The sequence below is a fragment of the Halichondria panicea genome, chromosome 15 (genome assembly GCF_963675165.1).
Source record: "Halichondria panicea chromosome 15, odHalPani1.1, whole genome shotgun sequence".
In the NCBI taxonomy this organism is placed as follows: Eukaryota; Metazoa; Porifera; class Demospongiae; order Suberitida; family Halichondriidae; genus Halichondria; species Halichondria panicea.
In genome coordinates, this window is record NC_087391.1 from 811,970 (window position 1) to 832,743 (window position 20,774).

At 41.8% G+C, this 20,774-nt stretch overlaps 5 protein-coding genes across 6 annotated transcripts in view; 3 read left to right on the forward strand and 2 right to left on the reverse strand.

Moving 5' to 3' along the window:
- Positions 1-25: 25 nt before the first annotated feature.
- LOC135349150 (calcium-activated potassium channel slowpoke-like) lies at positions 26-4,392 on the forward strand. The gene is made up of 2 exons (XM_064547642.1): positions 26-211; positions 1,255-4,392. The coding sequence occupies exon 2, from the start codon at positions 1,273-1,275 to the stop codon at positions 4,273-4,275; it is 3,003 nt and encodes a 1,000-aa protein (XP_064403712.1). The 5' UTR covers positions 26-211; positions 1,255-1,272; the 3' UTR covers positions 4,276-4,392.
- A 1,052-nt stretch (positions 4,393-5,444) lies between these two features.
- LOC135349244 (calcium-activated potassium channel subunit alpha-1-like) lies at positions 5,445-12,241 on the forward strand. The gene is given in 3 exon segments (XM_064547754.1): positions 5,445-8,836; positions 11,437-11,650; positions 11,695-12,241. Coding segments are annotated over 3 exon segments (3,774 nt in total). The 5' UTR covers positions 5,445-5,823.
- A 236-nt stretch (positions 12,242-12,477) lies between these two features.
- LOC135348581 (leucine-rich repeat protein 1-like) lies at positions 12,478-14,388 on the reverse strand. Its single transcript, XM_064546844.1, has 4 exons — positions 14,110-14,388; positions 13,892-13,990; positions 13,079-13,791; positions 12,478-12,813 (listed from the first exon to the last, which is right to left on the reverse strand). The coding sequence occupies exons 1-4, from the start codon at positions 14,311-14,313 to the stop codon at positions 12,582-12,584; spliced, it is 1,248 nt and encodes a 415-aa protein (XP_064402914.1). The 5' UTR covers positions 14,314-14,388; the 3' UTR covers positions 12,478-12,581.
- Positions 14,389-14,442: 54 nt separating this feature from the next.
- LOC135348586 (tubulin-folding cofactor B-like) lies at positions 14,443-16,882 on the forward strand. The gene is made up of 9 exons (XM_064546850.1): positions 14,443-14,670; positions 14,720-14,863; positions 14,970-15,066; positions 15,163-15,351; positions 15,429-15,501; positions 15,559-15,925; positions 16,052-16,176; positions 16,287-16,307; positions 16,687-16,882. The coding sequence occupies exons 1-6, from the start codon at positions 14,560-14,562 to the stop codon at positions 15,671-15,673; spliced, it is 729 nt and encodes a 242-aa protein (XP_064402920.1). The 5' UTR covers positions 14,443-14,559; the 3' UTR covers positions 15,674-15,925; positions 16,052-16,176; positions 16,287-16,307; positions 16,687-16,882.
- Positions 16,883-16,991: 109 nt separating this feature from the next.
- The window catches only part of LOC135348583 (adhesion G-protein coupled receptor V1-like), a 40,473-nt gene continuing 36,690 nt past the window's right edge, over positions 16,992-20,774 (reverse strand). For both annotated transcript variants that reach the window (XM_064546846.1, XM_064546845.1), the window contains exons 49-57: positions 20,549-20,662; positions 19,858-20,278; positions 19,432-19,625; positions 18,897-19,212; positions 18,635-18,757; positions 18,317-18,492; positions 17,852-18,131; positions 17,510-17,680; positions 16,992-17,387 (exon numbers count right to left, since the gene is read on the reverse strand). In XM_064546846.1, coding sequence (XP_064402916.1) covers positions 17,127-17,387; positions 17,510-17,680; positions 17,852-18,131; positions 18,317-18,492; positions 18,635-18,757; positions 18,897-19,212; positions 19,432-19,625; positions 19,858-20,278; positions 20,549-20,662 — 2,056 coding nt within the window. In that variant the 3' untranslated portion in view covers positions 16,992-17,126. The remainder of the gene's footprint in view (positions 17,388-17,509; positions 17,681-17,851; positions 18,132-18,316; positions 18,493-18,634; positions 18,758-18,896; positions 19,213-19,431; positions 19,626-19,857; positions 20,279-20,548; positions 20,663-20,774) is intronic.

The window sequence follows — 20,774 nt, forward strand, 5'->3', positions numbered from 1 at the left end:
CGTGCTTAATTGATGGTACTGTAATATGATAGTCTCTATACATGTACAACTTAATTATGCATGTATGAATTCACTTGTGATCACATTGCATTGCATGGCTATATAAGCAATGGCAGAGCTTTGTAAAATAGAACTAAAACTGTGAGACTTACATATGTAAGCTAACAAGCTAACAACTGTCAAGAGAAGCTATTTATCAACACCTGTGGTGGTAAGTGGCACACGAGCTTGTAGCTATAATAATGTCTAGATCCCCATATATACAAATACTAGCTGTTGCTAACTAGAGCTATAGTACATAATCTAATACGTACGTAGCTGCATGATGGCCTTCATGCATGAGCACATACATAGCTGCACATTAATTGAGCCATGATGATCATGAGAAGTGCAGCTATTGGTAGTACATGACAAATAATACAGCTGTATAGAATCAATGTATAATTATATCTACTTGCAGTATTAAAATTCCATTGTTGCCTTTTGACCTCTGTGATCAAAGGAATAGCAGTGCCAGTATAGAATACCAAATTACCTATTTTTTTTCACATCTATGCGCTATATGCAGCAAGTAGTTTCTATACTGGTTTCTATATGCCAGAAAATGGTTTTCAAGGCAACAAATTAATAGTATTACATTTAATTCGTGCCACGAGCAGTTTATTGTATAGTAGATACAGGGTTTTGCAGAATCTTTGCAATATCCCAAAAAAGCGTTTTGCGTTGAGCGTTCCTTATAAGGTTATCTGTGGTCAACCATAAAGTTGTAGATCTTAGTCAGCATGTCAACAATGCACTATTCTACAAACAGTTGATGGATCAACTTGAAGATTCTCAGCAACACTTTGATAAGACAGTCCAAGCAGCTCTGTCTGATGCACTCTTCTCCATCCAATAATACCGCTTTTTTCACAAGAAAAAGCCATTTTGTTTTTGAATTTTGCTTCCTAAGCAGACTTGGCATTTCACCACAATGTGTATATGACACCACAAGATGTAAACATTAGATATCCATATAAGGAACGCTCTACACCCTCTATTTCAAAGATTCTGCAAAACCCTGTAATGATCTCGGGCCTAACGACCTTTGACCACAATCTACTACCAGGCCAATAAACAGCTTGTGGCACTCATAGCCATGTAATAACTATTACATATTGAGTTTTGTTGCATGTTTGAGTAAAAGAACAAAGAAACCACAGTGAAATTACATGGCATATTGCACAGTATTATGACGTATTATTTTTCTTTTAGGTTATTCAGTAGTGCAGGATGACAAACGATACCAACTCCAGTGACGTACAGCTGATGGATGAACCTCAGAAGGTTTGGTGGATCTACGTGGTCACATTTGCGATTATCTACACTGTGAGCCTTGGATTCAGTTGTGTGTCTTATGGCGTCCACTGCCTCACAAAGAATTACAAGCAGCAGCAATCTCAAGAGAAACGAAGAAAACCAAAGTTAAAAAGAATTCATGAGTTAGTTCGACAGTTAATTTCTGGAGACACTGTTGTGAGTAAAATCTTCATTTCAGTAACATTTGCATGCAACCTGATCTACATCATTCTGACCGTGTATCGAGCCTATACACCACTAGAGGTTGAGTACAGCTTTGCGATCTCACAAGAACCTGCAAGGATTGTTGAACTGCTGGTTGTTCTCGAGCTCATTTGCTTTGCTGTAATTCGATTGCTTGCTGCAAATAACATAGTTTTGTACTGGCTTGACCTTTATACAATAATCGATGTACTGACTCTTTCTCACATCTTTGTGTCGTTAGCCCTGGGTGTTGATTGGCTGGGGTTAAGATCTGCTCGCTTCTTCTGGCTAACTCAGTTGATTACTGTATTCAGATTCATCCCTCTAATCCACTCTCAGGACATCATTGACTTATTCTCATTGTGTATATACTTCATTTCCTTACTATTCTTCGGGACTGGAATTATTCATCTGTTGGAAATTTCTGGTGATCCTTGGTCAGATAATGCAGTGGTGGATAATAATCAATTCCTCTCTTATGCATACTTTATTATCGTTACCATCACTACAGTGGGATATGGCGACATTTCCCCAGAAACTGCTTTTGGTCAGACTTTTATGGTGGTGTACATTGTCATCGGGCTAGCTTTCTTTGCTGCACTCCTCCCAGTCATCAGTGAGGTCATTTCTAACTTCAATGCCAAGAGACAATATACCAAGTTTGATAGAACACGGGTCCCACGTCATGTGATTGTTTGTGGCCATATCACTGCATTTACTGCGCAGGAGTTTCTCAAAGACTTCCTGCACCCTGATCGAGGAGACTCAAACACACATGTCCTTTTCCTCCATCCAATTCGGCCAGAAAAAGACTTGAAAAATGTTCTCAGATCGTACTACACTCGAGTTCAGTATATTGCCGGGTCTGTTCTTAACAGTAATGACCTCCAAACGAGCAAGCTAATGAGTTCTTCTGCTGTTTTCATTCTTGCTGATAAGTACACAAACAATCCATTGGAAGAAGATAACGGCAACCTTCTGCGATTGGTGTCTATCAAGAACACTACTACAGAAATCCCAGTGATAATTCAACTTCTTCTTGGCTCGAGCAAGAAACAGGTCAAGAACATTGAAGGATGGAATCCTGGTAGTGACATTGCTGTCTGTTTGAACGAGCTGAAGCTTGGATTACTGGCACAGAGCTGTCTGTGTCCCGGATTCTCAACACTCATTGCCAACCTTTTCTACACGTCTGATTTCCCAGCTCTCACATCATTTGAAGGTCTGAATGCTTGGAAAGAAGATTACATCGAGGGTGCTTCAAACGAGATTTACGCCACACATTTTTCCTTTAGTTTTGAAGGAAAGAATTTTCAAGAAGCCGCTCACATTTGCTATAATAAACTTGGACTAATTCTGCTAGCATTTGAGTCACCAGAAGGAAAATTTCGAAAGCTTCACGTTAATCCTTCGTCTCAGTCAAATCCCAAAATTGTTGTCAAAAGTGGAGTGTACGGCACTCGTGGCTATTTCATTGGACAGGATATTGAGCATGTCTCAGTTGTAGGCAGCTACTGTGAGACATGCGATGAAGCTTCCACGGAAAAAGAAATGCACAAGTTTGTACGTAGAGTAACACAACGAAGATGTGATTGTTTCAGCGAGCTTAAGGTAGTCAGTACTCACCCTCTCAATGGAACAGAGGTAGTTGTTCAGAAAGAAAAGACCTCTCCTCGTACTAAACGTGTTTCACGAATGGAAGTAGCATTTTCATGGGATGAGGACGAGTTTGAGGAGCTAAATGAGGAATACAGTGTTTTGCTTGGTGATCCAATGAAGTTGGAAGATGCTCTATTAAACAGTGACTATGACGTGGTCAAGAAGGACCCAGGATCTATTCCAGACTTAGCCGATCACATTGTGCTGTGTGTGTTTGCTGATGACAAATCACCCATTCTGGGATTGCACAACTTCCTGTACCCTCTCCGAAATAAGAATGGTTCAAGAGATTCAATGAAGCCTGTGGTTATTGTCAGCAACAGTACATTCCTCAAACACGAATGGCCATTAATTAGAAAGATTCCCGATGTTTTTGTAGTCGATGGATCTCCATTGCGAATTCAAAATCTCCAAGCTGCTTCCATCAGCTCTTGCAGTGTGTGCATCGTCACGACCATGCTCTCAGCTGACAACAATGAGCCAGCTGTCAATGACAAAGAAGTGGTCCTCTGCAGTCTCAGCATCCAGAAGTACCTCAAGAGAAACGCAACACGGCAAGTTCAGATTATTGCTGACCTTCGACAGGAATCTAATGTGCAGTTCCTCGACTTTGGAGATGAAGACGAACCAGACGAGAGAATCTACAAAGCTCAACCGTTTGCGTGTGGAGAAGCATTTTCAGTTTCTATGATGGACTCTGTGACAAGTTCTGCATTCCACAGTCCAGGCACCTTGTACCTTGTGGAAGACCTGATCCAGTGTACGGGCACCAAGGCAACCTGTCAGATTGTGGGGGTTCCCCTCAATTCTGAAGAATATGCGGGCAAGACGTTCCAAGACTTGTACAACCTCCAGCTGGACAAAAACAACCTCGTACTCGGACTGTATCGCAGGCTACCTGCTCAAGCAATGCTTGCTAACTGCAACCCTGGAAGAAGCGTTTCCAGTGTCGTTGGAGTAAGCCAAGATAAGCACTATGTGATCACAGCACCTAAATCTGGAACGTTATTGGATGAAATGGACATTGCATTTGTGTTGGTCAACAAGACTAGTACTCCTGCAGAACTCAATTAATTTTTGTGTGTTGTTGTTTATCGTAGCATGATCGCATTTCACACGCAACATTACAATTGTTTTACATGTACATATAATTATGCTAAATTTTTTACCAGTCTGCATAGAAAGAGAAAATGTTGTCATTATAACAAGTAGCTAATCTGGCCTAGATTCGAGGCTATTCATTGTGGCAACTCGGTTTTTAATCAAGGAACACTGTTAGCGCCTGAGTTAGCGCGCAGCATAGCCTCGATCCCAGGCCGAGTTTTCGCTTTTATAACGGTTAGGTTTGCCTAACCGTTATAAAAGCGAAAAATCGGACTGGGATCGAGGCTAGCGCGCAGCATTGTGCTACGGTTTGCATGCGCTATACGGCTGTGAAGCTAGATCCAGGAACTAATGAGTACATGTTCCAAAGGTCACTATAAACCCTATGTGTTCAGAGGCCTTTCTGGGAGATATAAGTAAGTGTGTGCTGTAATAGTGGCTGTGAAATTAGCTTATTGACTTGTTGATACTTAGCAATCTTGAATATTATCTGAGAAACAGCTTTAGCTATGCATTCTATTGCAGTTAGTGTTGGATGTATATATGTTTGTTGCACTACAAATGAAGAAGCTAGACATTCTTATAGAGTCTCGTCAGTATCTACGTTTACCTAACAAGACAATTGTGATATGCCAATACTACGACTGTCTTGTCAAACGTACTAATCACAAGTTTAGTGTACCCAGCAGTGGCAGGCTAGCTAACTTACCTTAAGGTGACATATTTATTTCACGGCTAGGGTTATTATGTTTAGCACATTTTGTTGGCAAGTGGTGAAATCATAACGTTTGAATTACCTGAGTACAACTTTTTTGCAGAAATATATAGCAGCCGAAAATACTTCACCGGTAGATGTAGTTATAATTATTACTGCTAAATTGGAGTAAGTTTCTCATGTATGTATGACATCCATTTGGAATGTTGTTGTCTTATAGTCATTTGGTTTTCATAATTACTTCACATGGCCGATAATTTTGCCACTCAGTCAATTTTCCATTGATGTAGTACTGTTAAATGACCATTCATTACATAATGCAATTACCAGTTTATAGGTGTCTATGGGATTTAGAAACCCAAAAAGGCACTGCTTTAGTATCCTGAGTGTAGCAAGGGTACTGCTAGGGATATTCTAAATCCCATGGACACCTCCAAAAAGTGTCTAACTCATTTTGATACTAGTGTGCATGCACAAACCTTTCCCTCTAGGCTTGAACAATTACTTGACAACGGGAGTTGTTCTATACTAAGTCCCATAATATACCTCCTTTCCCACGTAGTTCCTATCTATCTAGATCTATACTCCTCTTAGTCCTCTACAGAAATGCTTGATTTGTTTCTACTTGGTCTTGACTCTCGGGTCCACTTCTATCTTTGTCTAGCATTCCATACTCTCTCTGCAGGTTTCCCATGTCCTGTGTTTGAACTGCTGATAATATTTACTAGCAATGGCAATGTACTGTGTTACTAATAGATCTTATCAACTAGTCTAATTATAATATTACAGGTACATGCTTCACGATGACCAACAATACAAGCACTCGTTGCAGTGAACGTGGCGATCCGTTTCCTGGTCAAGAGGTGTGGTGGATCTACATCGTTGTATTCGTCATCCTCTACATTACGTATCTAGGCCTCAGTTTGTTAATTCGTGGACTCTGCTTAATCACAAAGAAGTGTAGACAACTCACAATGAACCCGAATCAGCAAAAAGCTAGCAGAAAGTTCAACAAGAAACTTCGTTTGCTTTTGTCTGGTGACTCCATTCTAAGCAAGACTTTGATTCTGGTGACATTTGCGTGCAACTCTATCTATATAATCCTAGCCTTATACAGAAGTATAGAACCTCCTTTGGTTGAGTATTGCTACAGCATCACTCAAGAACCAGCAAGAATAGTTGAACTATGCATTGTTCTGGAACTCATATGCTTTTCCATTGTTCGTTTACTCGCTTCTAATAATATTGTTTTGCACTGGTTTCATCTCTACACACTAGTTGATGTACTGACTCTCCCTCACATATTTGTGTCAGTGGCCCTGGGTGTGGATTGGCTGGGGCTAAGATCTGCTCGTTTCATATGGCTAACTCAGTTGATTACAGTTTTTAGATTCATTCCTTGGATTAAGTCACAGAACTTCCTCGATTTGTTTGCTCTTGCCATTTATTTCTTGACGCTGCTTTCTTTTGGTGCTGGAATAATTCATCTTATAGAGTACACTGGAGATCCTTGGATCAATAACCACAATGCTTCCGAACATAATATCTTCTCGTATGGATACTACATTCTTGTTACCGTGACTACTGTTGGATACGGTGATATAACCCCCAAAACATCTTTTGGCCAAGGCTTTATGTTTGTGTACATTATTATTGGATTGGCTTTCTTTGCTGCACTACTGCCTCTCATAAACGATGTACTTCAATACTTTCATTTCAACAGATTATATTCCAGTTTTGATAGAACACGGGTCTTACGTCATGTGATTGTTTGTGGCCACATCACCGCATTTACTGCTCAGGATTTTCTCAAGGATTTCTTGCACCCTGATCGAGGAGACTCAAACACACATGTCCTTTTCCTCCACCCAACTCGGCCTAGTAGGAAACTGCGGAATGTGTTTCGTTGCTACTACACTCGAGTTCAGTACATTGCCGGATCTGTATTGGACAGAAGCGATCTTCTAAAAAGCAAGTTATTGAGTTGTTCTGCTGTTTTCATTCTTGCAGACAAGTACACGAATAATCCACAGGAGGAAGACAATGGTAACCTTCTGCGATTGGTGTCTATCAAGAACATAACTACTAAGATACCAGTGATAATACAGCTTCTCCTTGGCTCGAGCAAGAAACAGGTTAAGAACATTGAAGGGTGGAATCCTGGTAGAGACATTGCTGTCTGTTTGAACGAGCTGAAGCTTGGATTACTGGCTCAGAGTTGTCTGTGTCCCGGATTCTCAACACTAATTGCCAACCTTTTCTACTCTTCTGATTTCCCAGCTCTCAAATCCTTTGAAGGTCCAAATGCTTGGAAACAAGGTTACACAAGAGGCGCTTCCAATGAAATCTATCCGACTCATTTCTCACCCAGTTTTGAAGGAAAGAACTTTCAAGAAGCCGCTCGCATTTGCTATAATCAATTTGGACTAATTCTGCTAGCATTTGAATCTCCTGAAGGCAAGCTCTGCAAATTTGACATTAACCCTCCTAATTCTGAGATCACTATTCAAAGTGGTCTCCTTGGAACTCGAGGCTACTTTGTTGGGCAGGATGTCAACCATGTGTCAGTTGTGAGTAGCTACTGTGAAACTTGCGATAAAAATTTGAAATTAGTTGACCATATAGAACTTATCCGAAGGGTCTCTCGTCGTAATTGCAATTGTTCAGTTTTGACTGAAGTGGTCACTACCAGAAAATTGGAGGGAACTGAGCTAGTGGAATTTGATGAAGCTTCTGTACCTACAGGCATATTTTCTAAGCGGCAAGGTACATTTTCAAAGCGTCCATCACACTGTCCTGTTTCATTTACAATCGACCAAGATGATGGTGAAGAGGCGAGTGGATCCTACAGTCGTGAGCCAATTGAACTGGAAGAAGTCACTCTTAATTCGGATGCATTTATGAAGGGCCCAGAAGGAATTATACCAAACCTGGAAAATCACATTGTTGTGTGCGTGTTTGCTGACGAAAAGTCTCCACTACTTGGGCTGCAAAGTTTCATCATTCCTCTCAGAGCTAAAAGTATTTCAAGAGAGTCTATAAAGCCTGTTGTCATTGTGAGCAACAGCACTTTTCTGAAATGTGAATGGCCATTCATACAAAGCTTTCCTGGAGTATATGTGATTGAGGGGTGTCCACTATATCTTCAAAACCTCGAAGCTGCTTCCATCGACTCTTGCAGTGTGTGCATCATCACGACCATGCTCTCAGCCGACAGTGACGAACCAGCCATCAATGACAAAGAAGTGGTCCTCTGCAGTCTCAGCATTCAGAAGTACCTCAAGAGAAATGCCATGCAGCATGTTCAGATAATTGCTGACCTCCGACAGGAATCTAATGTGCAGTTCCTCGACTTTGGAGATGAAGACGAACCAGATGAGAGAATCTACAAAGCTCAACCGTTTGCGTGTGGAGAAGCATTTTCAGTTTCTATGATGGACTCTGTGACAAGTTCTGCATTCCACAGTCCAGGCACCTTGTACCTTGTGGAAGACCTGATCCAGTGTACGGGCACCAAGGCAACCTGTCAGATTGTGGGGGTTCCCCTTAATTCAGAAGAGTATAGCGGCAAGACGTTCCAAGACTTGTACAACCTCCAGCTAGACAAGAACAACCTCACCCTCGGTCTGTATCGCAAGCTGCCTGCTCAAGCAATGCTTGCTAACTGCAACCCTGGAAGAAGCATTCCTAGTGTTGCTGGAGTAAGCCAAGATAAGCACTATGTGATCACAGCACCTAATCCTGGAACGTTATTGGATGAAATGGACATTGCATTTGTGTTGGTTAACAAGTCTAGTACTCCTGCAGAACTCAATTAATTTTTATTTATCGTAGCATGACCGCGTTTCACACAACAATTGTTTTGTTAAATTTTTTACCACATGCACAGTAGTCTGTCGAAAAGGTCGTCATTATAACAAGTAGTTGGCTTAAATTCGAGGCTATTCAGTTGTGGCTACTCGGCTTTTAATCGAGGAACACGGTTAGCGCCAGAGTTAGCGCAGCAGCATTGTGCACAAAGTTATGGTTTGCATGCGCTATACGGCTGTGAAGCTAGATCCAGGAACTAATGAGTATATGTTCCAAAGGTCACTATAAACCCTATGTGTCCAGAGGCCTTTCTAGGATATATAAATAGTCTGGTAAGTGTATGCTGTAATATTAATAGTAGCTGTGAAATTAGCTTATTGACTTGTTGATACTTAGCAATCTTGAGAAACAGCTTTAGCTATGCATTCTACTGCAGTCAGTATTGGATGTATATATATTCGTCGCATTGCAAACGAAGAAGCTAGACATTCTTATAGAGTCTCGTTAATATAGTCGTTTACCTAACAAGACAATTGTGGTATTGTATTCAGGTAAGCCAATGCTACAACTGTCTTGTCAAACGTACTAATCACAAGTTTAGTGTACCCAGGAGTGGCAGGCTATAGCTAATTACCTTAAGGTGACATATTTATTTCACGGCTAGGGTTATTACGTTTAGCACATTTTGTTGGCAAGTTGTGAGATCATAACGTTTTAATTACTCCTGAGTACAATTTTTTGCAGAAATAGCAGTCCTCGATAATCTAATTTTATTACTGCTAAATTGGAGTAGTTTCTCATAATTATATGACATCCATTTAGTCATTGGTTTTCATAATTACTTCACAACCATGGCCGATAATTTTGCCACTCAGTCAATTTTCCATTGATGTAGTGCTGTTAAGTGACCATTCATTACATAATGCAATTACCAGTTTATAGGTGTCTAGAAACCCAAAAAGGCACTGCTTTAGTATCCTGAGTGTAGCAAGGGTACTGCTAGGGATATTCTAAATCCCATGGACACCTCCAAAAAGTGTCTAACTCATTTTGATACTAGTGTGCATGCACAAACCTTTCCCTCTAGGCTTGAACAATTACTTGACAACGGGAGTTGTTCTATACTAAGTCCCATAATATATCTCCTTTCCCACGTAGTTCCCATCTATCTAGATCTATACTCCTCTTAGTCCTCTACAGAAATGCTTGATTTGTTTCTACTTGGTCTTGACTCTCGGGTCCACTTCTATCTTTGTCTAGCATTCCATACTCTCTCTGCAGGTTTCCCATGTCCTGTGTTTGAACTGCTGATAATATTTACTAGCAATGGCAATGTACTGTGTTACTAATAGATCTTATCAACTAGTCTAATTACAATATTGCAGGTACATGCTTCACGATGACCAACAATACAAGCACTCGTTGCAGTGAACGTGGCGATCCGTTTCCTGGTCAAGAGGTGTGGTGGATCTACATCGTTGTATTCGTCATCCTCTACATTACATATCTAGGTCTCAGTTTGTTAATTCGTGGACTCCGCTTAATCACAAAGAAGTGTAGGCTACTCACAATGAACCCGAATCAGCAAAAAGCTAGCAGAAAGTTCAACGAGACCGTTCGTTTGCTTTTGTCTGGTGACTCAATTCTAAGTAAGACTTTGATTCTGGTGACATTTGCGTGCAACTCTATCTATATAATCCTAGCCTTATACAGAAGTATTGAACCTCCTTTGGTTGAGTATTGCTACAACATCACTCAAGAACCAGCAAGAATAGTTGAACTATGCATTGTTCTGGAACTCCTATGCTTTTCCATTGCTCGGTTACTCGCTTCTAACAATATTGTCTGGCACTGGTTTGATCTCTACACAATAGTTGATGTACTGACTCTCCCTCATATCTTTGTGTCCGTGGCGCTGGGTGTGGATTGGCTGGGGCTAAGATCTGCTCGCTTCTTCTGGCTAACTCAGTTGATAACAGTCTTCAGATTTATTCCTTGGATTAAGTCACAGAACTTCCTCGATTTTTTTGCTCTTGCCATTTATTTCTTGACACTGCTTTCTCTTGGTGCCGGAATAATTCATCTTTTGGAGTACACTGGAGATCCTTGGATCAATAACCACAATGCTCCCGAACATAATATCTTCTCGTATGGATACTACATTCTTGTTACCGTGACTACTGTTGGATACGGTGATATAACCCCCAAAACAGCTTTTGGCCGAGGCTTTATGTTTGTGTACATTATTATTGGATTGGCTTTCTTTGCAGCACTACTGCCTCTCATAAACGATATACTTCGATACTTTCATGTCAACAGATTATATTCCAGTTTTGATAGATCACGGGTACCACGTCATGTGATTGTTTGTGGCCATATCACCGAGTTTACTGCTCAAGATTTTCTCAAGGACTTCCTGCACCCTGATCGAGGAGACTCAAACACACATGTCCTTTTCCTCCACCCAACTCGGCCTAGTAGGAAACTGCGGAATGTATTTCGTTGCTACTACACTCGAGTTCAGTATATTGCTGGGTCTGTATTGGACAGAAGCAATCTTCTAAAAAGCAAGTTATTTTGTTGTTCTGCTGTTTTCATTCTTGCAGACAAGTACACGAACAATCCACTGGAGGAAGATAACGGTAATCTTCTGCGATTGGTGTCTATCAAGAACACTACTACTAAGATACCAGTGATAATACAGCTTCTCCTTGGCTCGAGCAAAAAACAGGTCAAGAACATTGAAGGGTGGAATCCTGGTAGTGACATTGCTGTCTGTTTGAACGAGCTGAAGCTTGGATTACTGGCTCAGAGCTGTCTGTGTCCCGGATTCTCAACACTAGTTGCCAACCTATTCTACTCAGCATTCAGAAGTACCTCAAGAGAAATTCCAGGCAGCATGTTCAGATTATTGCTGACCTTCGACAGGAATCTAATGTGTAGTTCCTCGACTTTGGAGATGAAGACGAACCAGATGAGAGAATCTACAAAGCTCAACCGTTTGCTTGTGGAGAAGCATTTTCAGTTTCTATGATGGACTCTGTGACAAGTTCTGCATTCCACAGTCCAGGCACCTTGTACCTTGTGGAAGACCTGATCCAGTGTACGGGCACCAAGGCAACCAGTCAGATTGTGGGGGTTCCCCTCAATTCTGAAGAGTATGCCAACAAGACGTTCCAAGACTTGTACAACCTCCAGCTGGACAAAAACAACCTCGTACTCGGACTGTATCGCAGGCTGCCTGCTCAAGTGATGCTTGCTAACCCTGGAAGAAGCGTTTCTAGTGTTGTTGGAATAAGCCAAGATAAGCACTATGTGATCACAGCACCTAAACCTAAAACGTTACTGGATGAAACGGACATTGCATTTGTGTTGGTTAACAAGACTAGTACTCCTGCAGAACTCAATTAATTTTTAGAGGTCATAGTTCACAAGGGCTGCTCTTCTGGCAGCACAGTGTACATGCATGCAGCTTTGCAGCTCTTTTCGGACTCCTATAGCTAATAAATATCTACTATCTCTTTAGTTTATGTTATTGTTTATCGCAGCGTGACCATGCACATTTCATACACAACAATTGTTTTATTACCACAGTCTGGAATTCAAAGTTATGCAACACTGAATAGCGTTTTACTATATTAGACAACCCTTTCTCCCTAATAGCTTATAGTTTCATCTTTTGTGATGCCATTTACTAATAATTATAGTCACATGTACGTATATACAGGCCATTAAAATCACAAATCACAAATCACAAGTTCCACAGTTTCAAACACTTTGCAGAGCATAAAAAAGCCTCTACTGGTACTTTAGTAGTACCACTCTGGTCTACTGCTGTTACTGTAGCTGAGACCTTGTGTAGATTGAGATTCGCAATATAATGCAGGAACGAGTTGAAGCATGCCTTCCCACACAGACACTTCTTAGCTGAGTCGAGATAGTGGCAGAGGCCAATAGGCAGCACATATGGGCTGTATGGGACCCTATACACAAAGAGTGATAAATCACATCGGCATATAATTACGACAACAATGTAAAGCTAGACAATTCAGACATAGTTAATTATGACTTGTGATATACATGTAGTTTCTATAAATGCACCTCATGCATGCAGAGAAGGGTAAAAAGACACCTAAATACATAATACATTTAGTATAGCATAGGAATTGGTCAAACAAAAGGCCAGCAAGCTATAACTGTATATAGCTATGTGGGCACACTTACATATACGTACGTACATATACACACCTGTATTTCTTGATGACTCTCCCAGTGAGCTCCTGCAGTGTAGGCAGACTAAGATCAGAGCATCTCCTCACAAGTCCACTGGCAGTGAATGGGTTGCCAAACAAATCCAGAGATTCTAAACTGAGGTTTGGGAACGAAGGTGGAAGCACAACTAGCTTGTTGTTACTGATAGACAAAAATTTGAGGGTGGTCATCTTTCCAAATGTCCTTGGTAGAACTTGCAGTTGATTGCAATCCAGTCTGAGTTGTATAAGTGATTTAAAATTTGAGAATTTGTGTGATAAATGTGCGAGTGAGTTTCGTGCTAAGTCCAAAAGTTTTAATCGCTCAGAAAGATTACCAATACAGATACTATCAGGAAATTCAGTCAGTTTGTTACCGGACAATTTGAGTTCTATTAGACTTGCGTCTTTTAAACTCTCAGGCAATGATTTAATCGAGTTATTAGACAGATCAAGAAACTGCAACATCTTCAACTCCAGTAATCTCATATCCAGTCGATTCAGAGATACTCCAACGGCTTCAAATCGCTCCAAAGATGACGGAAAACCTTTAATAGGATATTCTCCACGAGATTTAACCACCAGTTTGGACTTGGGTGCTTCAATGTGCTGCATCTTAGTTGGCAATAGAGGGGCCAGCTCTACCCCTGTCTGCTCTTGGGGAGTTAGCCTGAGAACTTTGAGTAACTCCTTTAGTTTATCTGGTTCAGCCTGATGAAAGAAATAAAAGGCAATGCGGATAAGACACTCTCTATGAGCCACACAATTTTATGAAAGCGGCTATTAATCAGTACTATAGTATTACACGTACCTTTGAAATGAAGAGGTCATGTGCTGGCTCCTTGAATTTTATGGTAGCTTTTCCTTCATGAACAAACTTGGCGAATATTTTAGTGACATTATTCTTCACCTGAGCCAGAAAAGACAAACACATCTAGCTTTACAATGTTAACAGCAAAATGTACAAAACAGCACACTAGAAATAACAATGTGAATAAATCAAATCGTTACATGCGATGGTATTGCTACCTTATACTTTGATCCGGACACGTTCTTTGCCGTGGACACAATCAGGTAGAGTTCGTCTCTCTTGACACCACCCGCTGGTCCTTGTACTGGTTTCTTCCCAAGACACACAGAAGCCTTGGAACGAGTGGTCTTACTGGCTGACCTCCCTCCACCATTCATCACTGCCAGAGAGTAGACCACTTCCAGCTCACAATTTAGCCTCATATCATTGAATTTCCACCAGCCTCCTAGAGGGGCGTGACTGTTATCCACACCCCCCTCTTCGCCAAAATTAATAATCTCTATTGTCGCAAAATTAAATTTGCACACTGCACGCGGTAAATTGTAACCTTTAACCTCTACAATGTTCTTGAAATTACACACCCACCTCCTAGATCCTTAGCTAAAATCACAGCTATTAAAATAGTAAAAGTTATCTGGCTCTGTTGCTGCAAAGATAATCAGTGGATTATGGCCGTCAATATCAATCCCTCCTATATCAATCTGAAGATATCCAGTTCCTTGAGCAGCTTTGGCTCTGAGAAGAGGTACCCCAGCTCTGTACTCATCGGAGAACTAAAGGTGTGTGTTGTAATAGCTGCCTGCATGTATTGATAATACTGACCCACAGGGCAAGCTAGAGCTGGTGACTGGGGCTACGGCAAGCATGATGCAGCTGCAGTTGTTTGATAAAGATGGGAAGATGATATGTGAAGTGGACAATGATGAAGCTACCCTGGAGTCATATCCTGTCAAAGACGGGTACAGAATTCATGTGAGAAAATATAGTCTCTGCATCCTTGTAAGATTTGGTCATACATGTGCAGTGGTGGTAGTGTTGTGTACGTGCAGTGTTTTAGATGGTATGTATTTCCTTGTAGGTGATTAACAAGGACCCTAGTCAATTGGGACAGTTCGAAGATACTTCCAGAGTTGAGAAGTATGAAATATCTGAGGATGAATACAGTAAAAGAACAGGTAAGCATGTTACATGATGTAGTTATGCTGGGCATCAGGTCCATGTATAGTGAGCATTCTCTAGTACCCTCTCTCTCCTCCTCCTCGCACACACAGACTCTGTACAAGCATTCAAGAAACGCATGAAGCTGGGTAGGTTTGCAGATAAGGACCCAGCGGCCGAGGCCGAGGCAGCTGCTCAGCTGGAGGAGGAGAGACTTCTGGCCGAGAGTATCGTTGTGGCATCTCGTTGTGAGGTCTCTGTGGCTGGAGGAATGGCAAGGAGGGGCACAGTTATGTATACTGGTGAGTGGGATTTAGAGCTGCTTGCAAAACTTGGTGTACTAAGTAGCGGATTGACTCTTGTTTTTGTGTGTGTGCAGGAAAGACCGAGTTCAAGTCAGGCTACTGGGTGGGAGTCAAGTATGATGAACCTGTGGGCAAGAATGATGGAAGGTAATGGCGTGCGTATTCAACTGCAATGTCCGTGAATGATTCTCTGCATTTGTACAGTGTTGGAGAGAAGAGGTATTTCACCTGTCCACCAAAGTATGGTGGATTCACTAAACCAAAGAATGTGCAAATAGGAGACTTTCCAGAGGAAAACTACAGTGACGATGAAATGTAGCTACTGCCTCCTAGGGCTAGGGTTCTGCTGCATGTATACCATTTTTATCTGCTGATACTTATTTATTCTTGCTTTGAACGGCTCGTAATCAAGTGGTTGGCGTGCCAATTCGCAATAATTAGAAACGCAATCACGCTTGTCATTCGCAATTGGGTCGATGTTTTTAATTACGGTAGCTTGTTTGTGGGCGTGGTGTCTTCTCTCTGGAAAGAAAATAAACTAAAGATAATTCTTCTGTTCCTGTGTTTCAAGGTGGGTTATACAATAGCTATTGAGAAGGAGTACCCATTAACAAACTTTAAGTGCCTCATGTAGGTTAGGTGTGCGTGTGTGAAGCTGTTAAAAATAAATTAAAATATTTTGTTGTTCTTTATTTAGAGTCGTCATGTTGAGTGGCTTTGTGAGTGGGGTGAAACGAACACTACCTTTCTTTATGCCCCTGAGGTCCCTGTGTGTGTCATTTGGCATCACTGGCTACCTCATCTACAAGTTACCCATCTCAGGTATGCCCCAGTTCAATATGACAAGTATTAACGTGTATGCATTTAAACTAATTATGTGTGTGTGTGTGTGCATTTTGTGTGATTATTATATTGTTTTCTTGTTCACACAGCGGAGGCCAGGGCGAAGTCAAGTAAGTGCTTTGTACTACCGTATAGCGGGAAATTTTCGCGGGTGCAAATTTTCGCTATTTGGCTCCCAGAGCCCTCAGCAGAAATTTTCGCGGTTTTAATTTTCGTGTCAATGCCAATAAACCACACCCACCAATAGGTTTTGCACCTGCGTATACCGGTGCGTGGGAGTTTATCCCAGTTTTAATTTTCGCGTTGACTACTCTGCCCTCGAAAAACGCGAAAATTTGCACCCCACGAAAATTTCCCGCTATACGGTATATAGACAACTTACAACTTAATTACACCCTAACAGGCATACATGCATGGATGGATGATTGACATGATTGTTTGTGTACCCCGTTGTCTAATTATTGATCACTGTTTTCTTCTCTCGTGCAGAGTTCCTCCACCCTGAGCTCGGACATTAGACCACACCCACCAAGGACTATGTAGCCTATTTATGTACTCTCGTGTTGGTCGTTAGATGTCTGTACAAATACGTTTGGCCAGTACAGTTGTTTGTATCTTTTGTTTCTGCCTCACAAGAGATTGTAAATATTGACCAAGTTGATGAAACAATATAATTAATTATTGATCATCACGTACAATTAGTCTCATCCTCTCAGGCCAAGTTGTCTCTAAAATCGATATCGCCAACTATTTGAGAAAAATCAGCCTGGGAACAAGGCTACACGTATATAAAATTACCAATTTAATATAATTATTATAATTATGAACAGTTAACAAATTAAAAGTAATTATTTTTCTAAAAAATAGATGCAGACAATATAATTATCTACAGGCATGCTGGTGAGGGAGTGTGGTTATTATAATTATAACTACAGATGTGTGTCCGCTATGGATATACGTCTCAGTTCTAAGTGCTCTGCCCCCTTGGGTCGATTGGAGGCGACCTTTGACCCGTCTTTGTCGGACTGATAGGTCTGCGTCTTGAGTATGAACATGAGGTCGTCCAGATGAGAGTCACCTTGGCTCTCCGACACACTGGCTTGGCTTCCCATGTCGTCATTGTAACGGTTCATGCCGACGCCCAGCACTGGGGTCATATCGGAATCCTTGTCGAAGTCTGCCCACTCATCCTGTATGTAAATAAAATAACAACATTACGACGTTAGATTAAAGAACTTTTTATTTAATTTTTTAATGAGAACGATAGATTTGAGCTTCAAATGAATTGGACCTAGCATCACATGACGGTCACCTGAGGGTCCATCTTATGACGAGAGGTGGAGAGGTTGTTCATGGAGGCGAGGTAGTCGGGCTCCTCTGGCACTGAAAGAGGCTCCACTTCGTCACCAAGTACAAACTTCTTGTGTTTCCGTGTCAACGTGTGCCAGCTCACAAAGAAGTACACTATCAGTGCATACACACCCTATATATGTGTGAGGTGTGTATGTGTGGGTGTGGGCGTGTGTGTGAGGTGTGTATGTGTGGGTGTGGGCGTGTGGAGAGGGTCATGAGACAAGTAGTACTGAAAGCTATCATAAACACTATTTTAGTGCATACGTGATTTGTGATCCAACTATTTGATGTTGTTGCTCACCTGAATGACATTGAGGGCCACAAAGGCACCGTAGGTGTACACCACAGTCACGTAGACATGAAGGTAGCCAGCCAGACCAGTGAAGAATATGAGAGCAAAGAAGATCAGAAGGAGAGGTATCTCGGTCCGATTGAACGAGTCATGGTAGATGTTGTGATAATCCTCCCAGCGAGACCAGTACACACACGAGTGAGAGAGGAAAGCAATGACAACTAGCATAGCCAGTACTACTGGTAGCACCACAGAGAGAAGGGAGACAGGTAATGACGGGATGAAGCATCTGCAGGAGAGTATACATATACAGTCATGTATTGTATGCGTGCACTATCTCCCATGACAAGAATTATGGCACTCAGGTTGACAGCACACACTGTTTAATGCCACTGTACATGTACAAACATACAGAAATGTTACATACAAGTAGCACCATTGTGTGTGTGTGCATGTGTGTGTGTGAGCACTTACAGGTCTCCATTAGTGTGGGAGTAGAGCTCTGTGTTGGAGAGGGGGACGGCAAACCGACCAATCAGAATGGTCAGCACGACTACTACAATCGACAACCCCCAGCTGGAAACAACGTATGCAATCAATGGTTCTCTCCCGTCAGTGAAGCCCATAAAGTTTACCCATAGGGCCAACGCCTGTGTGCATAGGTGGAGTTAAGTGATCACACCAACATATAACACTTAATAACACGTCTGGGAAATACGATAAATACTAACATTTACGCTGCAGGTCTGGGATAATTATGTTGAGGTAATTGTAAATCTACTAGATTCTTACGAGAGCCATGATCCAGACAAACTGCAGGACAATGGTGAAGTGGAGGAGAGCCCCGAGAGCCACACACCCGTCAGCAGAGAGGGTGGAAGAGCGTGATGCAAACACGTCAATGAGCAGCATCAACTGTCAGTGTAGGGGGTTGTGGTACGTTATAAATTGTAACAAAGGGGGGGGGGATTGAATTGTCAATGCTTTTTCAATCAATCACACATGTATATAGCTACTATTCTAGTTAGCAGGTATACATAATTATGTATCTCACCTGAAACAGGAAGACAGACAGACAGAGGCAGATGAGGATCCTAGTGGCTAGCTGAGTACGAGACAAGTAACAGAGGTGGACCATCATTATCAGCACCATAACGATCAGTACAAAACCAGCTGAGAGCCCGGCCGGCCAGGTCCAAGCATAGCCCAGTCTGATATCGGTAGCAGCTGCCAAGTCTCCAAACTGCCTGCAGGCACAGAGGATAGAGTCCTCCAGTAGAACGTTGCTGTACTCTGTTACAGGGTAGCAGAAATCACTGCTCCACTCACCAGTGGGCGTGACACTCGATGGGTATGACCAATGGATGCAGCTGCAGTTAGAGTTATGAGCACAATATAAACGGTGGGTATTTAGGTCGCAAAATCAGGGGATAGTAGGAAAGAATATATAGAAAGCGTGAGACAATGTGGGGAAGTGGGGAAGAAGGGGGATCCGGATCGAGAGAGAGTATGCAATCTTGTAAAATATTACTGTTCTAGAATAGTGACACTATAATTATATAAATCGGTATACTGGTAACTAGACTTACTCATCGCTATTAGCAGAATCAGTATCTGGGACGATTCCCACGGTTTGAGAGGTGTGCAGACGCAGGAGAATAGGGTCTTCTGAAGTCAACTGAATATCACGATTGGCTACACCAACTGACATGACCTTTGATTTGAATGTTGGCTGACCGAAGATTTGGTCATCCAAGAATTCAATAAAGTGGACAGTCACACACTGTTCATGAGAGTGTGTGTGTGTGTGGGGGGGGGTGTAAGTACAATGTACGTGGAGAAGTATTGCAGCTAAATGTGACAATTAAACGATCTTTCTTATTCAGCAATCACTAAATTATAAACAGCAAATTTGTAACATGCCTTAGAATATGAAATCTATGCGGGGAGAGGGGATTTGCCTTTCTAAAATTAAACCCTGAATGATAATGTACATATAATTATAATCAACTCACAGTCTGAGAAGTGGTAAGGCCTTGAGAGGGGAACTGGATGTAATCTGAACTGTCACTGGACATAAACTGTCGGCTGGTCAGCAACGATGGGCGTATCTTTAGTGCCTCCAAAACAAATGCTGGTCTTGAATAACTCTTCAGTACCTCCGTATTGCTAGTAGGGCAGGTTTCCCCTTCGACCAGGCTGTACGCAAAGCTCTTCATTGATTGGACAAACAGAGATTGACCCATAAAAGAAGGATCAGTGAGAATGAAGTTGAATACATTGAGCATATTGGATACAAAGTTGTCAATGTTCGTATTAATGGTGAGGGTGGTGGATGTGACGATGAGTTGGTCCACGGTGAGTCGTAGAGTATTTGTTTGGTCGTTGTCGGCTCCATTTAATGTTGTTACAGTAGTTGTCAGGGATGTGGACACCCTGGTTGGGGGGGGGGGGGGTAGGGGGAAGGACAAATATAATAATTATAGCCCGAGAAAAAGTGTATGAGAAGCTACACACTGTTACAGTATTAATTTTGTAGTTGATATTGATCACTAACTGTACATCGATGATCGTATCGTAGGACGTCCCTTAAGTACACTAATATGTGTGTGTGTGTGTGTGTGTGTGTGTGTGTGTGTGTGTGTGTGTGTGTGTGTGTGTGTGTGTGTGTGTGTGCGCGCGTGTGTGTGTGTGTGTGTGGCTTACTCCTCCAAGTCTGTAGTGCTGTTGATGATGAGGGACTGGAAGTAGAGAGAGTGGATATTGCTCAGAGGGTTGGCCGGCATCACCACGATCACCGCCTCATCAGAAACCATACCTCTGCATGAGTGTACAAAGGAACAGCAATGTAATAATAAAGTCTAATCAATAGTTTCGAGCTAAAGATGTTATGTGATAGATTTACTTCAGCTACTCAAAATCAAACTCAAGC

Bases quoted from the DNA above. Each gene is read 5' to 3' on its own strand.
- LOC135348581 (XM_064546844.1), bottom strand. From the start codon at position 14,313: ATGAGGCTAAATTGTGAGCTGGAAGTGGTCTACTCTCTGGCAGTGATG. The intron at 13,991-14,109 runs GTAGCAATACCA...TTTCTGGCTCAG, and splicing joins TGTCCGGATCAAAGTATAAG to GTGAAGAATAATGTCACTAA. The intron at 12,814-13,078 runs GTGTGTATATGT...CTTTGTGTATAG, and splicing joins AGAGTCATCAAGAAATACAG to GGTCCCATACAGCCCATATG.
- LOC135349150 (XM_064547642.1), top strand. From the start codon at position 1,273: ATGACAAACGATACCAACTCCAGTGACGTACAGCTGATGGATGAACCT.
- LOC135348586 (XM_064546850.1), top strand. From the start codon at position 14,560: ATGGCCGTCAATATCAATCCCTCCTATATCAATCTGAAGATATCCAGT. The intron at 15,067-15,162 runs GTAAGCATGTTA...TCGCACACACAG, and splicing joins TGAATACAGTAAAAGAACAG to ACTCTGTACAAGCATTCAAG. The intron at 15,502-15,558 runs GTAATGGCGTGC...GCATTTGTACAG, and splicing joins GTGGGCAAGAATGATGGAAG to TGTTGGAGAGAAGAGGTATT.